The sequence below is a fragment of the Strix uralensis genome, chromosome 21 (genome assembly GCF_047716275.1).
Source record: "Strix uralensis isolate ZFMK-TIS-50842 chromosome 21, bStrUra1, whole genome shotgun sequence".
Classification (NCBI taxonomy): domain Eukaryota; kingdom Metazoa; phylum Chordata; class Aves; order Strigiformes; family Strigidae; genus Strix; species Strix uralensis.
In genome coordinates, this window is record NC_133992.1 from 817325 (window position 1) to 841532 (window position 24208).

At 47.9% G+C, this 24208-nt stretch overlaps 1 protein-coding gene across 9 annotated transcripts in view; it reads right to left on the reverse strand.

Moving 5' to 3' along the window:
• Nucleotides 1–2930: 2930 nt before the first annotated feature.
• The window catches only part of RABL6 (RAB, member RAS oncogene family like 6), a 60212-nt gene continuing 38934 nt past the window's right edge, over nucleotides 2931–24208 (reverse strand). For all 9 annotated transcript variants that reach the window (XM_074890763.1, XM_074890760.1, XM_074890759.1 and 6 more), the window contains 7 exons: nucleotides 22730–23088; nucleotides 20324–20489; nucleotides 10516–10728; nucleotides 9493–9841; nucleotides 7507–7678; nucleotides 5707–5756; nucleotides 2931–5089 (listed from right to left, as the gene is read on the reverse strand). In XM_074890763.1, coding sequence (XP_074746864.1) covers nucleotides 4892–5089; nucleotides 5707–5756; nucleotides 7507–7678; nucleotides 9493–9841; nucleotides 10516–10728; nucleotides 20324–20489; nucleotides 22730–23088 — 1507 coding nt within the window. In that variant the 3' untranslated portion in view covers nucleotides 2931–4891. The remainder of the gene's footprint in view (nucleotides 5090–5706; nucleotides 5757–7506; nucleotides 7679–9492; nucleotides 9842–10515; nucleotides 10729–20323; nucleotides 20490–22729; nucleotides 23089–24208) is intronic.

Genomic DNA, 24208 nt, shown 5'->3' on the forward strand with positions numbered 1-24208 from the left:
CTGGGGCTCGTTGCAGCCCGGGTGTTGGTTCAGCCCTGCAGCATCTCCAGGAGCCTGCAGCTGCTTGCAGGGCTGGCCTCCTCCAAAAGTAACCTGCAAGGTCCCATATTCATTTTGTGTTCAGCTAAAACCCGAGTTTCAGTAACTTTTTCATGTTCACTGCTGGAGGGAAGGAAGCAAATTCCCATCCCAGGCCTTGGCAACCCACGCGAAAACTTATGGGAGCAACAGAAACAGGGTGAAACTGAATCCCTCAACGGGCAGGATCACTGCTCCTTGCATGTGGCCCTTATCATAAATCATGCAGAATGATGAAGATCTGGTGCACTGGTGAGCCAGCTGCTAGCTGCAGATCCCCAGCAGGCTACAGCTGCGACAAAGGCCAGCCCATCACGGGGTGCAGGAGGAGATGCATTGTTGGGGAATCAGTAAGTACCAGCCCTAGCATGAGCTCATCTGGAGTGGCACGGCCACAGAAAGATGAACTCAAAGGGGAGCCGGTGCCAAGGACGGCTGCGAGCACAGCCTGTCCAGCACAACAAAAGTAGCGCAGGGATACGAGCTCTGTCCGCGCAGGGCTACGAGCAGGGAGCAGTATTTAAACAACAGTGCTGGCAAAGGAACAAATAAGCATAAATTGGCCAGAAATAAATCTGGATGGCAATTATCAGACAGCTCCCGAGCCTCGAGGCAGAAGACTGATGGACAATTTTCCAAAGGCATGCTGGAAACTTGGCTGGTTTGGGGGTGGTGGGAGCTGCAAGGACTGGTCAATCTGTCCTTGTGCTATTTTTCTACCTGGTATTTTGACAAGGGGGCGGAGGAAGCCATGGGCTGGGTATCAAGAGACGCAGTCCTTTTGGCACAGGTTGTGTCATGCAGAGCTGGGGACCTGCACGGCGCAGCAGCAGTGCTAAGCAGCTTGATTCTCTTTCAGGGACAAGTTTTGTGACAGCCACTAACACAGATTAACATGAGCAAGAGCTCTAGCGAGCAGGGACAGCCACCTGTGCTAAGGAGACTTGGGCCATCAGGAGAAAGATGCTGTGAACATGCTGCCTTTGCACAGGAGGGATCCTCAGGGGAGGACATACAGGCACAGAGGAGCCAGACAGCTCCAGGCCACTCAGGTGCAGGTGAGCTGGAAGGTCTGGCTAGAATCAGCTCCCAGCTGGGGAGCCACAGGGATGCCAGCACAGAAGGCAACGCTGTGAAGTCTGTGAGATCAAAATGTCAGTCTGCTCTCAGAGTCCGACTTCACTCACGTCTTGTTGCAGCAGCTGCATCCAGTCACACACCAGGAGTTGCCAAGAGCGACAGGAGCTGCTAACTGTCACGCTGGATTGTCCCAGCTCCAGGGACGGGTACAGCAAGGAACACTCCCCAAAATAAACGCTGGGCGCACAGCTCCCATTCACGTCTTGGGTCCCGGCTGTCACAGCTGAGATACTACACATGCTGTCCACAAAGCAGACACACAGACTCCTGCAGACTAGTCTCCTCTCCTCCTGGAGGGCTGCCAGACCAGCCTGATGCTCCAGCGAACAGAGGCTGCTCCTCAGGCAGCTCTTGTACCACACCCCACAGAGGCTTGGTCAGCAGCTGAGCGATCCTGGCTGGGAAGACACAGCAGGTGGGAACAGGGGACCTCAGAGTTACCTCTCATGGTTTATCACGAATGCTCTGGCTTCAAGCTGGCACAGTGGAAGCCAAGATGCAATCTCATCGTGGCCGAGGGCCCTGTGGATCTCAACCAGCCAGCGGTGTGGAGGCAGGGGAGCAGGCAGTACGGCTTCCAGGCGTGTGCCCCCAGCAGCCGCACCCAAGGACAGGGCTCCCTTTGGGAGCCAGGCCCAGCTGGCAGGCTACAAATGCAGAGATAAATTTGCACTTCTCCCTCCTGCTGCTCTAAACCAACCGAGATCTTGTCCAGCATGCAGCTCTGGCCAGCGTTAACTGCAAGAAATTGCAGCTCCTCAGCCTCTCAAGCTCTTGATTTTTTTTTGGATGACTGATAAAACCCAAAAGCAAATACACTGGTACTTCCAGAGATGCTCACAGGAACTATTTATATCAGTGTGATCCTGCAGTAGCTTCCCCGTAACGACAGGCACGTACATATACTTTTTATATTTAGCTTATTTGAAAGACTGGGCATGTGAGAGCCCAGCTCAGACAAGGTCTATTCCTTTCTCCCCTCACTCACGCTTGCTGGCACTGGATGACACCTCATGCTGTAGCCCTAAGCAGTTCAGCATTCCCTGGAAAAGGGAGAAAGGTCCAAGTTAAAAAGTGCCTTTTTGCTGCTATTCCCTTCCATACTCCCGCTTCACTCACAGGGTGGGATTTCCCTGGCCTTGCTGCCAAAGCCAGAACATGCCACACACCCTCCCGGGGCTCTAGTGCAAGTAAAGAGCTCCCGCATCTGCTTGTCTCTTTTAAAGGAGTATTTTGGAAGACAATGACTCATCTCTGCTTTTTTTTGGTCTCAGCTCCTTGTGCTGACAAGGAACACAAGCCGCAGGGAGTGTAAAGGCTCCTACGGTGGTCAAATCTGGCCCAGGTGACAGACAAACCAATGCCAACATCAGTGTTTCCAGGGGACGCGGTGCCTGTGCAGCCTTCTGCTAACCAAGAGCTGCGTTCGCAAGGAAGCAGAGATGAACAAAAATGCTGTCTCCCTTATGCTGTGTGAAACTACAGCTCTCTCAGGACAGACTTCAGTTTTGGGGACAGAACTCATAGTTTTGAAGTTCAACTTTTTTTTTTAAAACAATTTTTAATTTAGTGCCCTGTTCCATGAAGTGTGAGAATGCAACAGCATGAGGAAGGGGCAGCAGGATGCCCGTCTGTGAAACAGTCCTGGAAGGACACACAGCTCCTGAGCCCAGCCAGACCTGCTTTTGGTGGAGAAGAAGATGTGCAGAGGCAGTTGTACAACAGAGCTTTATAGTCAGAATGGATTGTACCAGGTTTTTTCGATGCAAAATGGAACATGACCCAAAATCTTCACAGAACAGAAGCGCTTTCAGGAATGCAGCCAGCTGAAGCTTGAACGCCCGCCTGCCTTTTTGCAAGAGAGGCCACAAACCGGTCACGTCCCCATCCACTTTTTCCTCCCCAGACGTGCAAAGTTTGAACTGTCCCATGCAATTTCCCTACAGTGTCACGTGAAATGTTGTAATGCTCAGAGAAGTAGGCAAATGCTAATGGCAAACAGACCTGAACAGTATACTGCTCATGCAGAAAAAAACCCAGTTTGTTTTATAGGGAAACAGTTACAAGTGCATTTTGGGAGCTGGGGGAAAGAAAAAGAAAAAATGGAGCAGGTAACTGCCTGCTGATCAAGACAAATCTGCAGTGGATAACGGATCAAAAGAACACCTTGCTTTATAGGGATGTAGAAGGAAACCCCAGATTGGATTTCATGGTTGACATTGTACAACAAAAAGGGGAGAGGGAGAACAAAACCAAACCTCAAATCAACCTGCAAGCAACAGGGTAATGTAATGCACAGAACCTGGAGGAAGCTTCACTATCTGAGCTGTGAAAGGGACACCAGAACCAAAACAGAAGGGGGTACGGAGAACTAATAAGCTCCATCAAAGACAGGGGCTGCTCACTGAGACACAGGCAAGTGCAAAGGGCTGGCCCGTAGCGCCCATCCAATGGCCACCGACGCTGCTGAGCAGGTACCAAGGTTTAATGCCGCTGAGCAGGTTTAAGTTCAAAGCAAAAATTAAAAGTCTTCCCAAACTCATGGGATAGGAGGAGGCTCTCCACCTGGGGCAGGGAAAGGCAGCACATTGGCTGCTGGGAGGCTCGGCCCAGTAAACATGGCTGCAGCAGAAGCTGGACCAGGAAGGGGGCTGTCTGAGCTACAGTGGTTGTCCCTCTCAGTGTAGGGAGGCAGCCGGTGTTTTACAGCGTGACTGTAAAATGCCTGAGAAGCAAATGCCTTGCCATGCTAACACGTCCCTGTAGACAGTTCTGAAGCTCTGAATATCTTCGTTTCTACATGAGAGTCATGTCCCTGAGAGGTACCGAAGGGAGGGGATTCTAGTATATGCAAATTCAAGGGTGGGAAATGCAGAAAAGCATTGATTTTTCTCTCTCTTTTTCAGGTTAGCTTTGCACTTTGCATTGTTTTCCCAAACTGCATAGCAGCTTACGTGTAGTGTCTGAGACACTGGGGCCACGGAAATCAATGGGCTTCATGAATTCCAACAGCAGCACCAGTAAGTGCTAATTAAGCTGCTGTGCAGAAAGGTCCCATTCAAAGGACTCCAAAATCACACACACTCTCTCTCTCATTCTGGCCCTGCGGCTGCTGTTTTAGAGAGCTGTACCATAGCATGATCTGCTTGATTTAAAGCTCATCAACTGCTGGGTGGAGCAATGGCCAATATCACCTTTCTCATTAAAAAAATAGGAAGGATAAAAAGTTAAAGACTTGAGACAGGCGAGCACGATGCGTTCATGCGGCATGTTTTGTTGCACTCCTCTTAACAAGACAGGAATTTCAGGTGTGCAGGAGTGGAATAGAGCAGGGGCAGAGCAGGAGGCAGATCCCCTTTGCCTCCCACACCCTGCCAGCTACCCGACGGGGCATCGCTGGAAGGAGAAAAAATGACAGCCTGGAAGCAGGCCTGGGAACCATGCCCTGAACCTTCCCCTTACTCAAGTACATCTCAGCTGGATTTTCTTTGTGTAACGAATGCACCAGAACAGCACACACAGATGTAAAGCTTTTGTTTTGCCAACTCTGTTTTGAGAGAATATACGGCAAATGGCCAAAGCTTTACACATCTGCACCTGTCCTGGTGTGACTCGTAAGAAAAGATGGAGACAGCCATGATAGAAGAGTCCGCTGCGTGTACATGCAGCCAGCCTACAGCTCCTCATAGTCCCCACCTCCTCGTGGCTTGCTCACGGTGGCTCCTCCTCCTCCAAGAAAAGCCTCAAGTTCATCTATCTCACTGTTTTTCTCCTTGCTCTTCTTTTTCTTTTTCTTTTTCTCCTCTTTGTTCTCCTCCTTCTCTTTGCTCTTCTTGTGTTTGCTCTTCTTTTTCACAGACTTCTCCTCTTCCTGCAAAATGAGAATATTTTTATTAGTAAATCCTCTGAGCATGCCAGTAACCCAGCATATATCACCCTGAAACTTGGCTCTGACAGGGACCTTTCTTAGGGTGAAGCATCCACTACCAAGGCTGGCTTAGAGTTAATTCCCAAAGACCCTTCTGTGAGTTTGGACAGAAGAGAGGAAAGACCATCTGGCTTATATGTAGTAGTGGTCTGTCAGGCAGTTTGTGCCCAACAATACCACAGTATTGGACTGGCAGAAATGTCAAAGACAAAGCCTCCTGCAGACTTCCCTTGCTGCCTCTGAGATCAGGTCTGTCAGGGACACCCCTCTGGCTTGGAAAAAAAGTCATGGTGCTATCAACAGCCTCAGCCCAGCAGAGGTGCACTGCTCTGTTTAATCCTGTATTTTACAAACTCACACACTGCCTTTTCAAAATTCAACTGGTCTAAAAGCTTGCTTTTAAGCTTAATGGTCTGCAGAGCCTGGGAGGCACAAATCCAGCTGTAGGATGTGAGAATGGACAGAAGTCCACCAGGTACACAGGGTACACTGTAGAAGGCCATCCCTCTCCTTGGCTGGGAGATAATATGGCAGATCAGCTATGAGGAATTAAATAGTACCTCTTTGCTTTTCTTTTTCTTCTTCTTTTTCTCCTTAGAAGGTTGTTTATCTGTTCAAACAAAAAAACCCAACATTGTTTTTAGTCGTTTTCAACCATAAGAGATGCAATTCTGCCCTGTTCTGATTGCTGAGAACAAAATGCTTCACCCTGGAGCCACGTGAGAAGGCAATCCTGACCCCTTAGGACAAACTGTGCCCCTTTAGAAACCAACACAGGCCCCAGCAGTCACACTCTAACTTAACCCTATACATCTAGTTCAATTATGAGCATTATATTATCTGTATTATTCTGTGTTATGAACACTGACTTGGGCGTTCACTGTATCACATCTACTAAGAAATAAATATAGAGACCAGCTCTACAAACTGGTCCAAAGGCCAAATTTGGGACCAGATTATTAATTCCAGAACTGAAGAATAGCTCCTGGGAACAATTTCCCTCTGACCATGAAATATTCAAAGGCAGATGGAAATCCTACCAGGCATGGTTTGTGCTTCTGTGAGTCGAGTTAGGAATGGAAGGACCATTCAGGACACGGTGTCAGCACATGGGAGCACTGACTGGCTAACACTCACCACTGCTCGAACTGTGTATGGAAATTGTCCCATCACAAGGCCAAAGTGTCAGTGCTGCAGCCCTGCTCTACAGGGGTGGCTACTTTCATGGTATCAAATGAGTCCCAGAGTCCATCACTGTCAAAACGTTTGTCCCAGGTTATTGTGACTCTGACCTGGCTGCCGATTTGACTGCTGAACGTCCACTGTCGTTGCACAAAACCTCTTTGAACAGGAGAGTATCTACTTGGCTGTTCCACAGGAGGCTTTATAACTGCACCACATTTCGCATGTGGTATTCTATTGTCAATCTTACCTACACACTCAGTGGATCTGTAAATACAAGTCAGCCATGGAGAAGTCTAATTGCTGGTTAAGCTCCAAGTGACTGCCTACCTATATTATGTTTTTATATTTATCCCAGAAAGAGGAGATAGGAGGAGCCCATGTTGAATTATTAAAGATGCTAAACTGATGTTAAATTATTGACCTGGGCCTCTGCAGATGCACTTTTAGCTATTTCAAGCTGTGCAGTTGAGCAACTCAAAGCGACAAGCCGATGAAGGCATCGCAGCCTGTGACACCTTGCTTGCACTTTTGGAACAGCTATTGAAAGAGATCTCTCCCTGATGCTGCTTACAGCTTTTTGCTCCCCTTAAGTATTTAACTTCCCATCTTTCGTGGTGACATCAGAGGCAGATCTATAGGAAGCTGCTCTGCAGTAATGCCAAGACAGCAGATTATTTGCATGAGTAAGATTTGTTCCCTCAGAGGATGGGGGGCCTGAGGAATGCTTAGGTTGTGATCAGAACACCACCCCACCTTTCCCTAAAATAGAAGAGCAAATTGGCAGGGTATGTCAGAGCATTTTGCTCAAGTTGATCCAAATTCTTGAGGGGGTGGACACTGCAGGGCTGAACACCACTTCCCAAGCAAGGCAAAGCAGGAAGCCTTATACAGAAGCAGGTTGTGAAAGATGTGCTTCTGCTTCCAGCTGGGATGAAAATAATACACAGCTGATGCCACGGAGAGCCAAGTTCCCCCACTCCCCATGGGGAAAAACTTAAAGAAAGTTATTTATGCTGTGTTAGACCACGTTAAAGACTCACACAGGGCACTGCATGAAGTTACAGGATATTTTATTTAGTGCAAATTGTTTTGCTTACACCCTGGAACCATTTTGGAAAAAAACAGATGCCTGACAAACAAAATCAGCAAGAGTGGAAATAATGTGTGACCTTTACCTTCCTCACTGCTCTCCTTGGGACCAGTTTCTTCCAAACCCAAACCAAAGAGATCTGAGTCATTTTTCAGTTTAAAGGAGTGGACTGTTGATTTCACAGGTTGGGGTGGCTTTGCCAACGAGGTATCGTCATCAGATATTTCAGAGAGATCTTCCCGGACTGGGAATTCATCCTAGAGACAAGAAGAGGCAGACAACACTGACAAATCTTTCAACCAAAATCTCTAAGCATTTTGTACACAAAGACATCAGATGTCAGCAGATGGGGAGGAGGGAAGGAAATGGTAGCTGAACTGAGCTGTTATTGCCTGGAAATCAATGCTCTTCATCTTACAAGCTCTATCTATTTCTTGCCTCTGTAAAATGCCTCAGTAGCACTGCTACTGGAAAGTGTGCTCTGTTAACATTCGTGCTACCAAAATCAATTCCTGATGTAAAGGGATTAAACGAGACCTTCAACTGTGTTAGCTCAACAGCATCAGCCTCTAACTGCCCTGGAGAAGCACCTCTGTTTTGGGGAAAATCAAGTCTAATAGGCTGAAAACTCACCTCCAGACCTGACAGACAAAACCTTTTTGCTCTGTAGCTCTGTGGGGTCTTGCATACCAGAGGCAACATGCAGCAGGACCAAGGAAGCAGTCTGTGTTTGCAGAATAACTCCTTTCATCGAGTCAAAAGGGAATGTGCTCCCAGGGCAAATTTGCCCCTTCAATGTGGGCTAAAAACCAGGATGCTGCAGAGACTGGATATCACCCAAAAATCCTCTGTCTCTGCATAATGGGAATGGAAATGAAGTTTAATGATCTTCTGACACCTGCCAACTGATCCTCTTCAGAATTCTTTAACCACCCGTTCTTTATATCCTCCATACAGACCAAACACGGCCTCGCTCTGCTGCTGGTCTAGGCAATGCCCCCCTCCTCCTTGGTAATGGTGGTGTTTTTACTGCTTTGCCTGACCAGTAAACCTTGTAGTTGAAAAGCATTCACAAGTTGTGGGGCACCTCCCTGACACTTGCAATGGCAAGCTGCCTCACAAATCCTGTTTCTCATCACTGCATGCTAAGAGAAGTAAACTTGCTCCAAATACTTTTGCTTTCATATTAAAGTGCCAAGAAAAGCAGGTACTGAAAATGCTAAACGAATGGAAAATTACTTAATAAACAGCATGACACATAGACAAGGTCAAAGAAACTGGAACAACCATCCTTTCTGAAGGATTCTGGAACGATGCAAACACATAAAACACTCCTGAACACCAGCCAACACAGACACCAGGAGTACCCCTGAACAGCAACTGCCCATCCCAAATCACAGTTAGCAGTTTCTAGAGATTGCTCTGCTGGCTGCAAGTACACATCACTGAAATCAGGGAGATCTAGAGCCACAGCAGCAAGTTCCTACAAGGCCCAGAGAAGATATTTGTGTTTTGTCCATCTCTGCACGCCAGGTGCAGAAGGGACTCCTGCTGCACTGTGCGTCTGAGCAGGCACCTGCAGGCAGCACTGAGCAGCTGCCCACGTGCTGAACATCACAGAGACATTATAGATAACCTGGCTATAGTGGAAAGTCCTTCTCAGGCAGATTTTCGTGCTTCAGTAAGAAGCTTTGCCAAGCAGATTTTGTTATGGCCTTCTGATTGCTGGATTGACTGGCAGGCACACACCTCTACATGTTAAACTTTGGGTGAAAAACCATTAGCTTTGTATTTTGTACCTTCTACCACTGGACTGACCACACTTTGGACTTACTGAGAATAAACACCACATTAGAACCCATAAGCACAAACCTTGTCACTATGTGGCTTCAACAGTCAGAGCATTAATGGGTTTGTGCTTGTATCAATCTCTTCAGGTTGCTTAGCACCTGACTCGCTGTGACTGCTGCTGAGAGATGGGAGAGCAGATGAAAGCTCTGCTCAGTGAGATGCCTCAACACTTAAAGATCAGCTTCACAGCAGCACTCAGCAATTCATGCATGTTATTTACCATTTTCTTCTTCTGGCTGTCAGAATCCTCACTTTCAAAGTCTGGGTCATCCATAACAAATGAGAGCATCTGGGTAGCTATTGGTCCCTCTTGATCACTGTCAGACTCCTCAGGCTTTTCCTCTTTGACCACTTTCTGCTTGAGAGCATGTCCTTTGCTTTGGGAAGTGGTCTTTGGGGCCTGGACTGCTGCTGGGGTGGCAGCAGCAGCAGCTGGCAGGCTAATGTTGACCTTGCTGCTGTTGTTTCTTTCAGACCCAGAACGTGGAGGTAAACTGTCAGGAGGCTTCGGGTCAGTTGCTTTGGTCAAAATTGCTTCACTCTGTGGTTTCAGAGAATTTCTGGAAGACCTGAGAAGAAAGAAAGAAGCTGTCAGAGCCTGTCCACCCCCATTCTGTGAAGCAAAGCACAACGACCAATTAATAGCTGAGCCTGCCTCAAGGGCTGCAATGTGTATCTCAACAGGAGAGGCAGTTCATCCTAGGAGGGTGTGTGGTCAAACACATACCACTCAGAGGCTGAAGATAACCCTCGTGTCCCTGTGGATGCTGACGCACAGGTGCCTGCACCAGCAGGCCATGCCTGACTGTCACCCATAGGATGTGGTATGTGGAGAACACGATCCAGGTCATCATTCTCCAGCACAGGGTGTGGTGAATGACTTCTACTCCCTTCACCACAAGACTCAACTCCTCTGTCCTCATCACACTGCTGTGAACAGACATTCAGGCACTCAGTTAAAGTCTCTTGTTCAAACTTGAGAAAAAGGCTGGACCACTCCCAAGCAGAGATGTACCAGCGACCACAGGAGCACAGTGCTCCAAGGCACGCTGCCTAGGTGCAGTGCAGAAAACACTGCACAAAGCAGTCACACCTAAAGTAAGTACAGCCCCAGATTACAGCTGAAGGAACTGGCTGATAGAGACACCAATATTTCCCAGAGGCAGCACAGAAGTCAGTGGCAGGACTGAGAAGAGGCCCAAGTTTGCCAGCACAACCCCATACTTCAGGCTGTGCATCGTACCTTTTTTTTTCCTGCTCCATGTCAATGTCTTCATCAGGTATGAGTACGACCTTAGAGTCCTTCACCTCTTCCTCCTCCTCACTGGAGAGGGTGACGTTTTTGCTGGGCACCCGTTCTGGTGCCAGCATGGGTCTGCTGGGGATTTTGTCATCCAGATCCAGGTCATCTTGGAAACCAGCCACCATGGGGTTCCCCCCGGGCGCCTCTCCATCGCTGCAAAATAGACAATGATCAGACACAGCACCCCCAAGATGTGCCAGGACAGACATACCTCCCCTTGAACGCAGACTGCTGCTTGCCTGGCTTTTCCAGTCAACTTCAGGGTCAACATCCCTCAGCCCAGGGCAGCTGCACCGCCAGCCCTCCCCCTGCGTACAGCCCAGCTGCTGCCCCGATGGGGCTGGATCTGCTCCTGCAGGCTGCAGCGGTGGCACAAGCCCTGTACAAAACGGGCCACAGAAGGGGGTGTCACACGGGTGCTGCTTCTGCTCAAGCTGAAAATAAGTGGCTGGAAAAGGTGAGCCTCAGTGCCACAGAGCAGCATGTTGCTTCAGGTCTATCAGAACATCTCTGGTCCAACATGCAAGGATCAGTCAGTTAAACCGTGGGAATTGCCTGCCTTAATCCCCACATCCTGTAATTAAACCTGATCACATACTATCACTGCTATGGGAATTCACTTGCAGCTATTAGCTTCCTGGAATTATTTCTATTTCTCTGGTGCTCCCTGAAGCAGGCAGCTACCCAGACACCATAGTCATGCTTTAACATTCCCCAAATTAAATTAACCTAAGGACACACTTTCAGAGCTAGGAGTCTGTCAGACTCCCTGGATGGAACACAGTTATGTGTTCAGAGCCATCTTGATAGCGAGCTTCCCAGCTGAAATTACCAGCTGAGGATTCTTGTCTCAATGTCCCCAGGACTCGATTTTAATACTTTCTGAAGCATTTGCTCATGTTAGGAATACAGATATTTATCTCAGCCTCAGCTGATGAGCCTTTGCATCACCCTTCCTCATTCTATTTGCTTTATCCGCAACAGATACCCAGCTCCTTTCTGATAACCTACCCCATACACAGTAGTCACCATCATTTCAATGCCTTGATACGGATTGTACAAACACAGCCTTCCTTTGATTTTAGAGTCATAAAAGGAATCACAATACTCTAAAATCCTTAATCTGGAAGAAGGTGGTGTTCCCAGTCACTAGCATACAGCCACCTCTGGAAGAGACAGCGGAGAATGGTGTGCTGATGGGAAATGCTGAGGCCCTAACACAGTCCGGATGACTGTACTACTCACTCTGGCTCTTCTTATGGCTAGTTACTGTCATTAAAAATCTTTAAAACAAGTCATTTAAAGAATTAATACATCTGCCAATAGATAATGGGAGTTATTTGTGACATACAGGACACCACGCTTATGACAACTGGTGCAGCACGTTGAGAGTGATTACAACCAATGCTTGTCTGGGTTAGAGTGCTCGGGTGAGGGCTAGCATCCGCTCCCTCCTTCTGCTTTTGGTGTAGATCCCTCCGCTTTCAAGACTCACAGCGCAGCTCACAGCTAAGCAGAGACAGGCTGCTGAAGAGCCCCTTCATCAATAACACTGCTGCTCTCATACCGAGCCAGAAAGGAGGCACACAGCCTGTCCCACACAAAGGAGAAGACGACTGGTGCCCAAAACAGCCTCCAAAGCTGGAGGAATTACAAGTGAGAGATTTCTGAGGTCTGCAAAGCACTGGCAGGGTTTCCTCTTGAAATGCACTGAAAAGAAAATGGAGTTGCATCTTAAAAATGGCAGGATATTATTCTGAACTAGTGACACTGCATTTCTTTAACATGTCACTGCTCTATTAAGCACGGGGACTCTTCAGAGATTGCTGCCACTGTCCTTCCGCCACACATTATATGAGACTCGAAGCCTTTAAAGCATTCCCAGTCCAAACAGAACATCCATGTGTGTACACACACCCGCACAAAGTGGGTCATCTCCCTTTGCAGCGAATACACTGCCTCCATCTATAACTTCCACACAAATCACTGACTGACAGCTCGAGAGCAAAGCAATGGAGTGAATATACGTCAGGAAAATCACTGCTGCAGTATAAACAAGGTCTGACAGTGCAAAATTAGTATCAGCTTGTGGTCCTGAGGTTCCAGCTGGAAGGAATTCAGAGCATGCAAAAACAAGCACATTGCACCACTCTCTCCAACACTTGACGTGCTGCCAAGCCTGCGTTGGTGTTGAGCCAACGTGTTTGCAGGCGCAGGTACCCACCAAAACCGACTACGTTCGCCGAGGTCTGCGTCTGAGCTACTGATCAAAGAGCATGTCGGGGTTTCCTCAGTGAGCCCTCTGTCGCGTACACAAAACGGCTGCTGGCGATGAAACAAATCCTGCTGCAACCTGAGCACATGGTCTCAAACCCAGGTCGACCGCATTCCAGCAGCCCCGCTGTGCGGCCAGCGGAGCCAGCCCCACGAGCAGGCAGCAGAATCCTCTTGCCACATCAGTTTTTGGGGCTAGAGAAAGAGGAAAAACCCAAACTCTAATAAAGCAGATAAGCTGAGGGAATCGCACGCGCAGGATGAGCCTGCATTGCTATCTTCTAGGAGATGGGGTCTTGTGAATCAGTGTCCTCAGCGACCCTCACTTGGGCTGGCGCAGCTGGGTACCACTATATAAATAACAGATGCCACAAAAGCAAAGAACCAGTTCAAAGCCCTTCCAACGTAAGGGCAAGGAAATCTAATTAATGTTTAAGATAAATGTCTAGTGAGGCTGAGAAGACAGATCAGGAATGCTGTTAAGTACAGCATAAACTCACTTTCAGGCACCTACAGACCACCCATGGACCTAGGCCAGCCTGGCAGGAGGGAAGAGGGGAGCCTACTTGGAGCCAGATTAGCTCCTCTGGTGCAGTCACATACACACTGGCTCAGGGCATCAGGTTAAAAAGCAGCAAATTAAGTTCTGAAACAGCAAACTGTGAGATTGAACTACCCTCCTAATTAACCAGTAAAGAAACTCATTTGGGGAGTTGTCTTTATGGCAAGCTAGAGAACCATAACACGCCATTAAACAAAACCCAGGACTCCATTAATCTCTGTAGATCTGTGCTGGGATTTAGCTGTAGCAACACCAACAGACATCAGTAAGTGCTGAAACTCTCAGCAGCTGTCTGATCTTTGGGCAAGAGTAACCTTGTTCCACAGGCATGAGTGCATTCCTCACTGATAGCACACTTATGAAAAAAAAAAATGGGTTTTTTCTAACATTACTGCTCCACATCAACTCTTGCTCCATTGTTTAGAGATGTTATGGAGTACAGAATGGGAGGAGTTCACATGACATCGTTCCAAAAATTCAAGAATTCCCTACATCAACAAAATGGATGAGAAATACAAGACTTTACAGCCTCTTTCTGAAGCTCAGAAAAGCAAACAAGTTCTTACAAATGGAAGCAAACACACCCCTGAGTTCAGGAAGCAGCTCGGTTACACACCATAACATCCTGCTTCCAACAACGGGAGTAAGACCTTCCCCTCTTCCCCAAGGAGCTGCTCTCTCTGAGAGAGCAGCTGGAGTGCACAGAGCTCTGCCTGGGGATGGACGAGGAGACAGCTTAGAGCTTATGGGTGAGGGTTCAAGAGAGGACAGGTAAAGGTGACACTAGTCGGTGCCTGCTACAGACTGCCCGACCAGGAGGAACAAGTGGATCAGGCCCTCTACAAAAAGACAGAAGCAGCCTCATGTTCACAAGCCCTGGTCCTCATGGGACTCCAACCAACCCGACACCTGCTGGAGGGACGAGACAGTGAGATGTAAGCAATCCAGGAGTTTCCTGCAGCGCACTGATGAGAACTTCCTCCTCTGAGTGACAGAGCAGTCAATGAGGAGAGGTGCTCTGCTGGACCTCATACCCACAAAAAATAAGGGGCCTGTTGGGAAGGTGAAGGTCAAAGGCAGCCTTGGTGAAGTTCAGGATCTTGAGGGCAGGGAGAAGGGTAAAAAGCAAGCTGGACTTCAAGAGAGCAGACTTTAGCCTCTTCAAAGATTTGCCTGGAAGAGTCCTGTGAGATAAGGCTCTGGAGGGAAGGGGGGCCCAAGAAAGCTGGTTAATATTCAAGAATCATCTAGTCCAACAGAGGTTCATCCCAACAGTCAGGGAAAAATGCTAGGAGGCCTGCGTGGATGAACAAGGAGCTCCTGGACAAACTCAAACACAAAAAGGAAACATACAGGGGGTAGGTAAAAGGACACGTAACCTGTGAGGAATGGAAAGACATCTTTGAGCAACCTGACCTAGTGGAAGGTGTCCCTGCCCATGGCAGGGGGGCTGGAACTAGATAATCTTTAAAGTCCTTTCCAATCCAAACCATTCTATGATTCTGTGATCATCTGAGGATCCAGGGATGAAATCAGGAAAGCAAAAGCCCAAAGGGAATTGAATCTGGCCAGGGATGTCTAAGACAAGAAGAAAGGCTTCTAAAAGTACATAGATGGCAAAAGGAAGACCAGGGAAAATGCAGGCACATTGCTCAATGAGAAGGGGGACCTGGTTACATACACCATGGAGAAGTACTGAATGCCTCCTTTGCCTCAGTCTTTACTAGTAAGACTGGCCTTCAGGAATTCCAGGTCCCAGAGACCAGGAGCATAACGTGGAGCAAAGAAGATGCACCCATGGTGGAACAGGATCAGGTCAGGGATCCTGGACAAAGCAAAAGTGGACAGACATAAGTTCACGGGCCCTGATGGAACACACCTATGAGTGCTGAGGGAGCTGGCAGGTGTCGCTGTGAGGCCACTCTTGATAATCTTTTATCAATCATGGCGACCGGGAGAAGTGCCTGAAGACCTTCCTGAGGAGGAAAGCAAATGCCACTCCTGTCTTCAAGAAGGGCAAGAACAAGGACCCAGACAACTACAGCCTGGTCAGCCTCACTTCAATCCTTGGGAAGGTGATGGAGCAGCTAATCCTGCAAACTATTGCCAGGCACATGAATGACAAGAAAATCATCAGGAGCAGTCTGTATGAATTTACCAAGGGGAAGTCACCTTTGATCAACTCGATAAAAGTCTATGATGCAATAACTGGCCTGGTAGATGAGGGGCGAGCTGTAGATACATGGACTTCAGTAAGGTCTTTGACACTGTCTCCCATAAGATCCTCACAGGGAGGCTGTTGATGTACAGGCTGGATAAGCAGTAAGGTGGATTGAAAACTGGCTGAATGGCCGGGCCCAGAGAGTGGTGATCAGCAGCACCAAGTCTAGTTGGAGGCCAGTAGCTAGCAGTGTATCCCAGGGACTAATACAGGGCCCAGTACCGCTTATCATCTTCATTAATGATCTGGATGATGGGGCAGGGTGTACCCTCAGTAAGTTTGCAGATGACACTGAACTGGGAGGAGTGACTGATGTGGCAGAGGGTCATGGTGCCACCCAGAAGGATCTTGTCAGGAGGGAGAAATGGGCTGACAGGAACGTCCTGAAGTTCAACAAGGGGAAGTGCAAAGTCCCGCACCTGGGGAGGAACAACCCCATGCATCAATACATGCTGGCGGCCACCCAGCTGGAAAGCAGCTTGGCAAAAGAGGGCCTGGGGGTCCTGGTGGATGCCAAGTTAAACATAAGTTGGCAAGTTGCCACCAAGAAGGCCAATGGTATCCTGGGCTGCATTACACCAAGTATTGCCAGCAGGTCGAGGGAGGTGATCCCTCTACTCAGCACGGGTGAGGCCACATCTGGAGTACTGTGTCCAGTTCTGGGTGCTCCTTATTACAAGAGAGATGTGGGCACACTGGAGAGAGTCCGACAAAGGGCCATGAAGATGATTCGGTAACTGAAGCATCTCTCACATGAGGAAAGGCTCTCCCACATTAGAGCTGGGACTGCTTAGCCTAGAGAAGAGGCGGCTTGGAAGACCTTATAAACATACTGAAATACCTGAAGGAGGGTGCAAAGAAGAGGAAGCCAGGCTCTTTTCAGTACTGGCCAACGACAGGACTAGAGACAAGGGAGACAAACTGAAGGAGGTTCCCTATGAACATCAGGAAAAACTTTTTCCACTGTGAGGGTGACCAAGCACTGGCACAGGTTACCAGAGAGGTTGTGGATTCTCCATCCGTGGAGATATTCAAAACGCATCTGGACATGGTCCTGGGCAAGCAGCTCTGGGTGGCCCCGGCTGAGCGGGGAGGTTGGACCAGATGACGTCTGCAGATGCCTTCCAACCTCTGTCATTCTGTGATTCTGTGAAGGTAACTCTGCCTCACACGTGAAACGCACTCTGCACTAAGGCATTCTCACATGAGCTAACTGCAACACTCTTGCTTACAGACAGCAAGGCAACTGCTCTTATTTGGGTGAGGTAAGTAACTTCACAAATTCTCAACACACAGCCCATTCTTCTGCCACATCTTCAACAGCTCTTCAGTTTCAGAGATTACACTTGGTTACAGCACACCCAGAAGAAATGCTGGCAAGATGTGGAAGCTTAACACTCAGGTATCTGCTTAAAATGATCAGGAGACCTGAACGCATCTCTCTAGTATGTTCCCAGGCTTTGCTCCTCACTCAGATGCCAGGGGAAACAGATTCCAGTATTTCATTTTTTAAAACCAATAAAATATCCATTAGGTTTGAGTGGTTCCACAGGAGAACTTCTGTGTTCTTTAGGTCAGAGATACGTTTCTGTCGCAGTAGATTTTGTTGCAACTACAACAACCTACTTACTGCAGTAGAAGCTGATTATTAGGGATGGTGCTTACAGAAGTCTTATGTTGCTCTTGGGCACCATGGGGTTGTAACTGGCATTCTGAAGGAAATCAACTATGGCAGGTGATGCTCAGAACCACATCTACATCTCTGAATCTCAGCACATCTGGCTATTGTGGTAGGCCCTTTTTGGCCAGAAACAGAAGGTAAAATTGCCAGACCACTGAGAAAACTGTGTGAACTACATAAAAAAACCAGAGCAAGACATGGATGCTAAGCTGCAGAGAAATAATGAGCAACTGAATTTTCAGGGATGCGCTGCAAGGTCTTCTCCTAAGGAAACAGAGGTGTTCTAACTGCAGCTGGTTACCACTGTCATCAAAGGATGAAGCTGTGAACAAGTGTCCTCTCTATGCTCTGTGAAAGCCCAAAGGTGCCCTTCTCTCTGACCCCACCAGCTCATATGCACTGGAAGGCTACCAAGACTGGGGACAGAGCGTAGAAGGGCATCACAATAATCAAGAGCATGGCAATTCTACAACCAAGGAGCAGGGCTCTTGCACCACTGTTTGAAATGTTTGGCTTTTTGTATAGTTTAACAACTATTTGCTTCCAACGACTGACATTCTGGAGAAGAGAAGCCTTTGCTAAACATCCAACCTCCTACCCACAGCAAGAACTGCAGCTAAAGAGCTCTAAGGGCACTCCAGGACCTAGTCCTTCAGCAAACCCCAGGAAGGTCAGGCTTGGCTCTCCTGACATTTCTCTATTAAACACAGAAAAATATCCCAGCTCAGCCACAGTCACAAACAAGACACTTTGTAGGCCAGCATGCTTCTAGCAACCACCACTTTTCTTTCTTTCCTTTTTTTTTTTTTTTTTAAATAAAACATCCACGTGTTCTACCATCACAAGGGATGATGATTCAGGCTGACCTGCATTATACAGGCATTAAGCCTCACACAGCATTGATTTAAAGTTGTTGTGGTTGAACTAGAGAACACTGAATCATGACAAAGATGCCAAAAGATGCAGAATCCACCACATTCACAGATGAGCTCTATCAGCATTTAATTACTCTTCTGGTTAATCCAGTCTTGATGACACGAGGCAGCAGGCAAGGACTATTCTAAGCAGAGAGATGCAGAGCCTGTGAGCATGCTTACAGTCTGCTTTCAGACAGCTTGCTGCACATCCTCTTGTGTAAGCAGCTCAGTATACGCAATCCCTTTTCCCTTTTTTTGGTTAAAAAACATCAAAGCTAGGAAAAGAAAAAAAAGGAAAAAAAAAAAAAAGAAAATCCAGCCCACAGCATAAGCACAGCTCTCTGCCATTTGGAAGACAGAATCATAAAATAGTTTGGGTCGGGAGGGACCTGTAAAGGTCATCTAGTCCAACACCCCCTGCAATGAGCAGGGACACCTTCAACTAGACCAGGTTGCTCAGAGCACTGTCCAGTCTGACCTTGAATGTCTCCAGGGAGGGGACATCTACCACCTCTCTGGGCAACCTGTGCCAGTGTTTCACCACCCTCATTGTAAAAAATATCTTCCTTATATCTAGTCTGAATCTACCTCCTTTTAGTTTAAAACCATCACCCCTTGTCTTATTGCATCAGGCCCTACTAAAATGTCTGTCCCCATCTTTCCTGTACCCCCTTTGAGTACTGGAAGGCTGCTCTAAGGTCTCCCCAGAGCCTTCTCTGCTCCAGGCTGAAGAGCCCCAGCTCTCCCAGCTTGACCTCACAGAGAGCTGTTCCACCCCCCTGACCATGTTTGTGGCCTCCTCTGGACCCGCTCAAGCAGGTCCTTGCCTTTCCTGTGCTGGGGGCCCCAGAGCTGGCCACAGCACTGCAGGGGGGTCTCATGAGGCAGAGGAGAGGGCAGAATCCCCTCCCTGGACCTGCTGGCCACACTGCTCTTGATGCAGCCCAGGGTACAGCTGGCTTTCTGGGCTGCGAGCACACATTGTCAGTTCATGTCCAGCTTTTCATCCACCAAGTTCTTCTCCACAGGGCTGCCCTCAATCCCTTCACCCCCAGACTGTATCGATACTGGGGGTTACCCTGACCCTGGTGCAGGACCTTGTACTTGGCCTTGTTGAACGTCATGAGGTTCACACAGGCCCACTTCTTGAGCTTGTCCAGGTCCCTCTGGATGGCATCCCGACCCTCAGGCATGTCAACTGCACCACTCAGCTTGGTGTCATCTGCAAATTTGCTGAGGGTGCACTCGATCCCGCTGTGTCACTGATGAAGATATTAAACAGTACTGGTCCCAATATGGACCCCTGACGGACACCACTCATCACTGATCTCCATCCAGACATTGAGCCGTTGACCACCACTCTCTGGATGTGACCATCCAGACAAGTCCCTATCCACCAAACAGTCCATCCATCAAATCCGTATCTCTCCAATTTGGTGAGAAAATGCTAGGAAGGAACATTAGAAATTTACAGAGAAAAAGAAAGGCACCCACTAAGACTCTTCTGGAATCTGCAGGCAAGCATGCAGTGACACTCCCAACAGAGCACAACCCTCTCCATCCTTCCTTCCAGAATCCCATCGAGCCATGGAGTGCCCCCAGGTGTCCGCCAACAAACACAAACCCCTTTACAATGCCTCAGGAACAGCAGTACCAGGCCATGGAGGAGTCTGGTCATGCTCTGGGTCTCTGCAGTGGGAAAGCATGCATTAGGCAGAAAAACCATAATATCCCTGCAAAGTGCATTGTGTTCCAGAAGGAAAACATCTCAAATGTTTCAACACATTTGGCCAGAAGGGAAATCCCTTCCCAACCCAAAGCAACCCAGTGGTTTAACACTGAGCATAAAAGCAAGACAGCAAAACCAGGAAGGTGATAACTAGCTCATTCCCAGGGAGCAGTGTGTATCATTAAATGGGAGACAGTGGACACTACAACTGACTATACCACAGCCAGAAAGGCTCAGAGGCAGCTACTTGCTCTGCAATCACTTTCTGAACAGTTGTAACAGGTTAGCCAGGCCCAACTCATCATTCAGACTGCACATCCAGGTATGTCCCTGTCTCACTCTCCCTCCATCCTCCTTTCCTTACCTTTCACTGTCGACACGGTGTTTAGTTTGGGGTTTCCCTTTGCCCTTTGGTGGGGCTGGGTCTTCTAGAAAGCTGTGGTCCAGGCTGTCATCGGGAACAAAGTCCTCCACGCTCTGTACTTTTGCAGGGGCTTCAGGGTGGGGAGGAGGAGTGGCAGCAGCAGCATCTGCATAAGCAACAGTAGTTGTAAAACACAGGGTTCACCACAAGCAATACAGAAATCTGCTTTTTACAGATCTATCCTGCCCAGGGCCTCTTCAGCACACAGAGAGCAGCCACAAAGTAGGACCTCTGCTACACAGAAAGGGAAGAGGAAGGGTATAAACAGGATACTCAAAGCAGACCAGAATCCTGCATGAAGGCATTCACAGACCACACATGGCCACTGTGGTTTAAGATGCACCAGGTTGACCCAAGCTCTTAAATAGTCTGAAAAATTCTCTAGGATGGTAGCTGACTCTATTCTACAGTGACTTTCTATACCACAGCCAGATTTTATATCTATGCTGTGTGCACCACTCCTGTGTGATGTCCCTTCTTTATTCTCTTACCTTTTCCAGACTCTTCAGTTCACCCACTCACCTCCTCTTGCTTTTTCATGTTAACTGTCACAAGCAGAATCGTTCACACTGTGCTTTTAGATGCCCTGTGTAACCACAAGCTCAAGACCTACTGCAAATAGACACTTTAATATAGATTATTTGCAGAGACACCTTTACTCATCTTCAAGGTATCAGGATGAAAACTCATGAAATTAGCATAACCAAGAAGCCTAAAGTGATTAATCTTTTCAGAATTTTCAATATTCAACTTTTTTCTTCTGCCCGGACTGCATTTCACATATAGGCTCTTTTCTTATGGGTGAACAAGATTTGTACATTTTTTTCTAGACTTTGATCTACTAGAACAGCTTTCAGATCACTTTTGCATATGAATAACACTATTACTAATGCCATAGAGTAGCGTTGGTGTAAGAAAAAACACAGCCAAAAGAATTACTATTGCAAGACTTCAAGGGAAAGCTTAAATAGCAGCTCCCATAAAAAACAAGTATTACTTTGTGACAGTGATTTTTCAACTGCTTTCAATTAGCTAGTCCCTAGGTATGCTCCAGTAGAGGCGCAGACCCTTGTCATGCTACATAAACCTAGTAACACTGACAGATCAGCTCTTCCCAGCTGCCTTTTGCAACCCACCCAAAAAGCACCTTTGGGATACCAGGACTGCAGGCCACAAGCCTAAAACAGTTCTCAAGCTAAGCAACAGACTTTAAAAAAAACCAAACAAAACCCAAAGATCATAACACTGGTAGTAGACCACTTGTCTTTTTTTTTTTCCCTACATATCAATATGACAAAGGTTTTTTTTTATTGACAAGGGATTCCTAACATTTGCTCCTCTTTGTTTCTGGGTAGGAAGAGTCATAAACAAAGTAAAATGGGTGTACAGTGTCATACCTGGTAACAGATTCAGGATGCAGAACATTGTGTGCAGATCTAAAATTGAAAGATTTCAACATCTAAAACTGCGAACTGTGTTCCCAGCACCTCCTCCTTTCTTTCTGTGGGTGTCTCAAGAGCACTGTGAGCTCTAGGGATTGACAGTTTGAGAGGGAGGGTATTTCCAAAGGGTGATTCAAACCATGTCATGCTAATGATTTTCAGGCAGTGCCAGCTCTGCAGCTCCAGTTAGCTTCGCAAACAAAGTGAATGTGACAGGCAAATTAAGGTCCAAATCAGTAAAACTACATGCAACAAAACCCTCGATGCCTCTGCCCTGCAACTTCATCCGGCAAGGGTTTGGACGGAATGCTGCGCTACTCTGCTCCATTGTGTACCAGCACTAAGGAAGAAGTCAAGGCAGACTGCCCTCCTCCTCAGACCGTCTCTGAAGGAGCGTATTTCCCCAGAGGGGAATGTGCTGTAGAGCCTGGACTTACGTGATCATTTCTGGCTGAATAACCTTTAAAACCAGCACTCTGCTGTTCTCCGTTAACACACAGGAGCCCCTTTGAGCTGCTATGCTTTTGTGAAGACAGTGCTTCAAATAGCTTCTCTAACAATCTTTCTTGCTTATTCAAGAGGCATTTGTGCTCCTGGTAAGAAGCTGACAGTTATTTTATTAGTGTCTCCTGCGTGTTCAGTACCTTCCTCCTGAAGCATGCTCAGCCACCACCCAGCTGGCTGGACACAGTCCCCATCCAAGCCCAGCACAAAGACAAACCAAAACGCTGATTAGGTGAAAAATAGAGAGTGACAGCACAGCTCTCCTTGGACACACGCTGCACATACACAGGGCCTGTGGCCTTCAGACACCCGTCCAGCCTCTCGCAGGGAAAAAATGAAAGGAAAACAGAAAAACATTCAGGGGTGACACCCTGCCTAGACACTGCACTCCAGCACCTACCTGGCTGGGGAGGAGAGGGGTCTGATGCAGGAGACGTCCCAAACAGACGTGAAATAATGCTGCGCTTCGGTGGCGGGACTGCAGCCGGAGGTGCTGGGGAGGCTATAGCTGGTGGAGGTGCATGTGGCTGCTGGGCCTCGGGTGCAGGCACTGGTGAAAAAGATGGGGGTGGTTCAGGAGAGATGGTGGAGCTTGTGGAAAGCGGCTGGGGCGGCTGTGGGGTGCCAGGGCTGGAGCTGCCCGTCGATGTGGAGCTCGGAGGTACTATGGGTGACTGGGAGCCAGAGGAAGGGCTTTGCCCGTTAGTTGTTAGTGGAGACGTGTGTCCTCGACTTCGGGCTTCCATCATTTCAAGGAAGCTGCAGGGAAGATAAATTGCAAATATAAGGAATGAAGAAAACATGCTCAACAGAGCATCGAGCACGATGCTGGGCTGCTTTGGCTGTGTGCTGAGCTGGGAGGGTACAGGTCTGCTTTCGGAGATGCTGCGACTCCCTGGGCCACAATAAATGTGGTTCACCGACGTGAACTAAACTCACCCAATCTGCATCGAGGTGTGGAGAATCTCAACTTGTTTTGTACTGCAGGATGAAATGTACGTTTGCAATGCTGCTGGGAACTCCCTGGATAGACAGACTATAACAACATGCCAGGGCTTGAAACACAACCTTAAGTCAGTTCTTGGACGTATGTCTCTAAGAGAGTAAGTGCTACAGGAATGGCACATTTTTAGATTCAGCAGAAGAGATCAGAGTGTTCAAGAAAACTCAAATGCTATAAAAACCTCTTCTTTCAGCCAAGAATGGATTTGAGAGGAAAATCCTTGAATGTCAAAAGAAAAGAGCTATCCAGAGGGCTCACAGAGGACTGACTGCAATTATCCTTTTTGCAATGTACAGATACACAGGCAGTCTCTCCCCCTGCACACACTCCCCCTGTGTGGGAGGCAGTGGAGCCAAGCAGCAGAAGCTCTGAAGCAAGTTGTGCTCCTGGCTGGATTCCTGTCTAGAAGAGCAATAAAGCCTGTACTGCTAGAGAGGGTGAAATGCTCTATCCTTCCTTCTGAAAAGCAAACCAAGCCTGATCCTGCTGCTGCCTCCTTCTGCAGCCCATTTGGTTAGCAGTCTTTTCACAAGCTGTATGCAAAGAAACACTAACAGAAAGCCAGGCTTTTACTATTAAATGATCTCAAAATAAGATCTGCTACATGCCACACATCTGAGAGATATAAAAAGGACACCCACAGTGAAGTATCATGTATAAAATCTAGTACATGTCACAGTCTTGCCTCTTATTTCATTAAGCCTAATGAACTTGTGCACAGTGGCTCTGGGTTCAACTGCTTCTGCAAGACAGACTTGGTTGTGCTCCAGGCAACGAGTATGTCAAAACAGAGACTCCTCTCCCATACAGAGCATGACCTCGTCCTTCAGGGACTTGAGCCAGACAGACACCTTCACTGGAATGACTGCTAAGCAG